At 47.8% G+C, this 6672-nt stretch overlaps 1 protein-coding gene across 2 annotated transcripts; it reads right to left on the bottom strand.

Moving 5' to 3' along the window:
• Positions 1-260: 260 nt before the first annotated feature.
• Positions 261-5653, bottom strand: BAMBI (BMP and activin membrane bound inhibitor). Of its 2 annotated transcripts, none has more exons than XM_037890923.2 (3): positions 5226-5653; positions 1542-1817; positions 261-1057 (listed from the first exon to the last, which is right to left on the bottom strand). In XM_037890923.2, the coding sequence occupies exons 1-3, from the start codon at positions 5299-5301 to the stop codon at positions 639-641; spliced, it is 771 nt and encodes a 256-aa protein (XP_037746851.1). In that variant the 5' UTR covers positions 5302-5653; the 3' UTR covers positions 261-638. The 2 variants fall into 2 exon arrangements, with proteins under 2 accessions (XP_037746851.1, XP_037746850.1); XM_037890922.2 differs by having other exon boundaries at positions 1530-1817; positions 5226-5651.
• Positions 5654-6672: the final 1019 nt, after the last annotated feature.

The following is a 6672-nucleotide window of genomic DNA, read 5'->3' as shown; positions in this document are numbered from 1 at the left end:
AAACCCCCCAAAGAAAAAAAATTAATCTTTTCAAACAGTTAGGCAATGGAATAACCTGACAAGGGAAAATGTGGACTCACCACTATATGACATTCAGAGATATTCCTGAAAGAGGATGTCAGCACTAACAGTCACTTCTGCCACTCTGCAGGAGGATGGACTTTACAGGAGAACAGATTTCAAGATTTCCTGCAATTCTATTCTGAATGTTAATGTTAAAAGAGAAAACTATTGTCTTCTACAAAAAAGTCACAAGGAAGTTTCAGACAAAATATATATATTTAAAGATTCTTTACAATAAGTCAGGAAACATAGGAGCTTTTATACAGTTTATTATTTAGATCAATTCTCAGCTCCCTACAGCTCAGAAATCCCTGGTGACAGTGTGTACAACTTCTAATTTTTGCTTTCATAACTTTAAAGCAAACAATACATTGAGTGTATTTTACTCTGTGCAAATAAGACAACTTTTGGAATCCTTCAGAGGAAATATCCAAGATTCTGTTTGCAGAGATCCTTTGTTTCTCAAAAGATGATTAATGAAAGTTTGCTTAAGATAAAGTGCTCCTGTCCAGCAGAACCCAAAGGCCTTTGAGAGTTTTCCTAGTAAGTTTAGCTCAGATTTAAAAAAAAGTTGGTCATACAAATTCCAGCTTTCCATGCCCGCTGTACATTCCCCAGTGGACTAATGAAAGAATTTTATCATTGCTGAGGTCTGTCTGTCTCATTTTATCACAGCTCATGCAGCAGTTCTCATGACCAGTTACTGGCACCATGCATTCCAAGTCTAACTTTGCCACCTGTCCTTTCTTCGAATGATGTCCATGAAAACTGTAGTGCAAACGGGAGAGCATTTGCTGTCGTTGATCTTGCAGTCTTTTGTTTTCACTCCTGAGCATCCGCAAAGCTAGCATGATAAGCAGCACTAAGATCAGCCCACCAGCTATGGGAACAGCAATTACAGCTGCTCTGAACCACAATTCTTTTGAAGAGGTCAACTCCTGAACCTTTGTGATGAGATTTCTGCTGTTGTCATGCTGATATCTGCTCCCCTGTCCTGCAAAAAGTTAAACAAAGATGTCAAGTTTATTTCAGTCTCAGCTAAACAATTGTTTCAAATTTAACAATTCCTTAAACCACACATTAAAAGCTGCTGCTGGTAATCATTTAACATCACACTGGAAAGTATCTACAAATAGTACCTCTACAAATTGATCTGAACCATTTCTAAAACAAGTTAAGATAATATATTTTTATTGCATTGGCAGTTGATCTAATATGAATGAGTACCACTGTACAATTGCCTCTTAGAAATGTTGAGAAGCAGGCATGACAGGCAGACATCTAATGCTAATGCAGACATAAAAGCTACTCAGCTTTTAGAGATACATCTCTGCATCCCGCCACATGCTTCTCCCTCTGGTATCTCTAATTACATTAACAACAAAATCAATAGCAGACATACAAGGTCTTGGCTGTCACAAGCCTATAGATCAGAGAAGACATTTAGTTGAAACTGCTTTCTCTACCTGAGGTCTCACCCTTGGGAGGAGAGAGAACATCATGCAGTCCTCTATAATTGCACATATCTTCATGACAGCATTCCAATGTGGGCATGGTGGTGCCAGAGTGGTTTTGTGCCTGTTTAGCTTGGCAGATGTCAGCTGTGTTTGCAATAGAGTCCAAGCAGCCATGAGTAAGTGGGGAATTCGTGTTCTGAGGGTCAAGCAGTCTGGAGAAGCAGGCATTAAGCTCAGATTTGCACATATAGCCAGTTGCAACACAGTGCGCAGCATCACAGTAGCATCTAATTTCACCTAAAAAAAAGGTCAAGTATTTTATTCCTAGTTAGTACAGAAACTCACTTGCTAAGTCACAAATTAACAGTGGGCGATTACAAAATGAACAAACTCAAGGGTACAAACTTCTGGTCATTGTAGATTGTAAACCCTGCAGAGCAGGGCTTGTCTGTTTTTGGTTTTTGTATAGTACCTACCACCCTGGGACCCTAATCCCAGTGGTGCCTTTGGGCACTAGCCCAATACCAATATTTACTACTACGATATACTTAATTAAAGCAGGGTATATATTAAAGCAGCAATAACTGAAATGTCACACTTCAAACTTCTCATTAAGACTAGGGTTTTTTGGGTCATACTGCTCGATAAGACATACATAACCACATCCACATAATAGCTAGGTATTTTTACTACTTACTAAACATGAGCATTCTACAGGTGATCAAATCCATCCTTATTTAAGAGGCACGATCTCCTCACCCCCACAAGCTAGTTTGAAATAGCATTGCTACAGTGTTTTAAAATTTAAATCATTACTGTTGATGGTTGATCATTCTAAGGTTTTTTGATTTTGGCACATTTAATTGGAACTGCAGAACTGTTTGCTATCTCTCAGGGCTATGCCAAGGTTTGAGCTTTAGCTAACACCTTATAAAGCTATCAGCTAGAACCATTAGAATCTAGAAATGGCAAGTCAGGAAGATTTTTACTATATGAAATTGGGCATCTATTGTGCTCTCTTCAGAAAAGGAACTTTTTCTATGAAGAGCTTTTCATGCAACAGGGCTTTTTAAAGTCAGTTTTATAAAACAGGAACTGTGCAGTTTACAATTAGTGGTTTGTTTGCCAAAGTCAATTTTTCAACCCAAATGGAAAATCATAAGAAGGGGTACGCTTCTGCAAGGCTGAAATCGCCTCCCCCAAAACCCCTAGTTTTTGCAGGCAATCCAACATGTGGTCAAAAAAGGGGAAAAGTTTAGACTGAAAATCTTCTACCGGTTATATAAAAACAATCTCTCATGAAACCTCAAAAATTTCTGAAGGGAAGCGATAAAAGTTCTTAATAAAATGCTTCATTTTGTGCTCTCCAAACCACGGTCATGATTATATACATCTTGTACTGTCAGGAAAATGTATTATTTCTAGGCAAGTCATAACTCAACCTATTTCAATATGCCAGCAGTTCAGAGAATTAGAGGACAGCAGACTCTGGAGCCATCATTACAAGTGGGGATTCACTTAGACTTTCAATTCAGTTAGTTGGAGTACTTCCTACCACAGAGGCAGTGAGTGAGCCTTTAAAAGTCAGTTGAATTATCAGACTTCTTGCATTAGAAAACATACTCTGAAAATAAACCCGTGCAGAACTGCCTTTTAAATATCCCTCCCCACTTCGTATGGCCAGGAGAGGACTCAGTCAAATTAACTTCCAGGCTTCAGCCCATCTAGGCTCAGCTCTCCTGGTAATGCTGCTGCAGAGGGGCTCTGGGCCCTGAAGTCCCTGCTGCCCTTTAATAACTCTGCTTAATAGAAGCCAAATGACAGAGCACCTCTCTCCCCAGTCTGCATTAGCTCCCTTGGGCCTTTAGGCTAAGGAGCCCAACTTTCCTTAGTTTCACAAAAGTCACCCTTCCAATAAATTCGTGAACAGCTTTTCTCTGCTTTCTTATGTACAATCACTGAGCTTGCTACTTTTTTCCCCTGCAAAAAGTGTCTATGAAAGCTACTATTCCGTTAGAGCACATTAATAAAAAAATGCAAACAAAGAACAAAGTTGACTGTCCTTTCACTGCTCTAAGCTCAGCATGAGGAGGAAAATGAAACAATAAGCATACTTCTATTTTAACTGTTTATATGACCCTGTTTAAAATTCTACGTTTTACTGACCTAAGACAGTCTTATAAACAAAATCTGACAAGCTAGTCATCGGGTTATTACAACTCCATTTTAATTAAAGCCACATTTTTGGTAGAACAGAATGGACTTTGTATTACTGTATTAAAACTGTATTTCTGTCAATTCATAAAGTTTCTTCCTGTGCTATGCAAAAAGGCCAGAAAGGGTATTTGGTATTTTGAAACAGAACAATGCCCTTCTGTTCTCTCCTCTTTCTTGTTACTGTATATAGCTATTAAAGAAAAATGTCTGCTTTTAGTCAAGATGGCTACAGGAGAGACTGCAGGCTTCTCTTAAAGCTTTTGAAGTCAGCAGCAGCCAGAAGTCTATGATCCCCTAATTATATCATTATCAGGCACATAGTTTCAGTATCTGTGACTTCACATCACTCAGTCACTCCCTGTTCTGCCTGCCTTTGATGGGGCCAGGCGGCTTCCCTCTGCATGCTGCAAGGGCTGTTATTTAGGGTTAATTACACCTTTACTTCCAAAATAAATAAATATAGTAGCACATCATCACTGTGCTAGTTTATCCTTTAACCTCCTCTGTGAATCTTGGCAATTATAGGGAGCCAAAAAGGTGACCTTTCCTCCTTAAAAAAAGGACTAACTAAGCAGTCACTGAACTCTGTGGAGACAGTGTTAATTTAATTTAAGTGTGTTTAAACTACATACCTATTTACAGGAATGTAGCATTTGCAACAAGACGTTAAACACATCTCTAATCCACTACTAGTTTTAAAAGGATTAAAAAAGAGGGTGGGGGGCCGGAATCAATTCCCTCTGATGTACTTTCCTTGGGTTGGTTTTTTTTTTTTTATTAATAAACACTTTGGGGAGGCGAGACTATCCGCCCTACAGTAAAACCACGCCAGGGCTCCAAAAGGGGCAGTGTGTCTCTAAGATGGCCCGGCTCCATGGCTGGAAGCGTTCAGAAGTTCATTGAAGGCAGACTAACAAAAACATTTTGACAACCGCTTGCCCTTAAGGTCTGACTTACATCAATGAACGGGGGAAAGCCTCTAGCAGCGGGCGGGGGGAACCAAGTACCGCTCCTTCCAAGAGGCGAGCTTGTCCTAGCCTGCGAGGCTCAGCAGGGAGGAATATTACACGCCAACAAAGGCTTGGCAAGGGGCTTCAAAGCCAGCTCGGAGCCCTCTGCATGGAGCTCCCAGCGCAGCCTGGGAGAGGAAACCCACGTTCAAGGGAGCCTCCAAGGAGGGAGTGCGGGGCTGGGGGAGGCTGCGCCCTCTGGCACTGGGGGGCTCCGAGCTACCCCCGCAGCACCACACGCTGCCCCCCCCCGGGCACGCCCGCACCTTCCAGCCCCCGCAACTCAACCAGCCCCTTCTAGTCTCACTCCTCCCTGCAGCCCGGGGCTATTGCCACCCCAATAGCCGCCAGCGCACCCCCGTGACGCCGCGCACAGCTCTAATGACTCCCCGCACCCCCTGCTCCCCCAGTCGCTCGCTCCCCGGCACCGCCACGGAGCTGCCCCGGCTCACCCCAGCGCCGCCCCCGGCCCCCTCACCTCTGGTCAGCAGGATGGCCATGGCGCACAGCTCCAGTTGCAGCCAGATGAAGCTGTAGCTAGAATGGCGATCCATTTAACCGCCCCGCCCGGACCCTCCCCGCCCGGCCGCTCGAGGTGCCCTCCAGGGCTCGCTTAAGCTCGCAGCGCCGCACTCGAGGGCCCGGAGCGGGCAGCGCAGGGACTCCAGCTGCCCGCGGCTGTCTGCGCCCCGCGCCCCGCCAGCGCAGCCCAGCTGATCACACGCTGCTGCGGCGGCCGCTCTCCAGCCACAGCTGCCGCCACATGTGGGAGCAGGGCGAGCCCGCAGCTCCGCCCGGCCAGGGCGCCCCCGCCTCCGGCAAGCGAGACACGCGCAGCGCCGCGGGCCGAGCTCGCCGCTCCCGCAGCCACCGACTCGGGCTCTGACCCAGGCAAGCAGCGAGCGAGCCCAGCGCTGTAAATAGCGCGGCGCCGGCCGAGCCTGCCCCGCCGCCCGCCCCTCGCCCCGCCCACCCGCGCCCCCAGCGCCGCTCTCGTAGGTTCCGCTCCCCTGCCACTCACAGCAGCCGGGCCGGGCTGCGCCTGGGACTGGCTGGCAGCCTGCGGCCGCCCCGCCCCCCCTCCCCTCCGGCTGGGGAATGGCCCCGGCGGGGATCCGCGATTCATGCCCAGGGCAGCGAGGGGCGGGGCGGAGGCAGAGCGCCCGGGTGTCCCCGCAGGGCAGAGCCGGCTCCGCGGAACGCAGCGCGCCCCCCTCGCCCGCGTTCACACCCGCCTCGCAGCCAGCCTGGGGCGCTCCCCCCACCCCACACCCCCCGGAGTGTTTCTAATCCAACACTTCCCCCCCGCCCGCCCCGCCTTGGTGCTCAGGGCCCCGATCCGCCAGCGCGTAAGACCCAAACTGTCGGGGGACGCTTGCCCACACCCAGCCCTGCCTCGCCCGAGGGGGAATGGGCCGTGAGTACCGAGCCGTTCACGGGATGGGGGGGAAAGATCATTACAGGGAGCGCCAGTGCGGGCGGGCCCGGAGAGCCACAAGCGATCGGCAGAGCCAGGGCTGCGCATTACAGACACGGCAAAGCAGCCCCCCGGGGTTGGACGGGAGCGTATCGTTTTCATCTGTTCTGTATTTATTTTTTCGTGATCAATACAGCCCCGGCAGACAGACGGTTGGCTGCAAGGAGCCGGGCTGCTTGTTGGGCTAGATGGAGTGGGAGTAGCCGGCAAAAGACACTTAGCGAAAATTAGCAAATCCAAAAGCACCAGGCGCCAGTGAGACGACACAGACAGAGACTGACACTCAATTATCCTCCAAACAATCCCAGGCAAACACACAGGCTCGGCCTGATCAATATCAGCCCCGAAGTGATCTCCTTACTGAGATGCTAATTCATTTATTAGTACATTGTCTGAACTCCGCAAAGCCGCACCCACCAAAGCAGCTTTGCTATCCGGGATTCCCACC

The sequence above is a fragment of the Chelonia mydas genome, chromosome 2, assembly GCF_015237465.2.
Source record: "Chelonia mydas isolate rCheMyd1 chromosome 2, rCheMyd1.pri.v2, whole genome shotgun sequence".
NCBI lineage: Eukaryota > Metazoa > Chordata > Testudines > Cheloniidae > Chelonia > Chelonia mydas.
This window is presented reverse-complemented; position numbering and strand designations above follow the sequence as displayed.

Excerpts from the sequence above, each read along its gene's own strand:
- BAMBI (XM_037890922.2), bottom strand. The coding sequence starts at position 5,301 with ATGGATCGCCATTCTAGCTACAGCTTCATCTGGCTGCAACTGGAGCTG. Across the intron at positions 1,818-5,225 it reads GGCCATCCTGCTGACCAGAG|GTGAAATTAGATGCTACTGT; the intron begins GTGAGGGGGCCG and ends CCTTTTTTTTAG. Across the intron at positions 1,058-1,529 it reads TCCCAAGGGTGAGACCTCAG|GACAGGGGAGCAGATATCAG; the intron begins GTAGAGAAAGCA and ends AACTTTTTGCAG.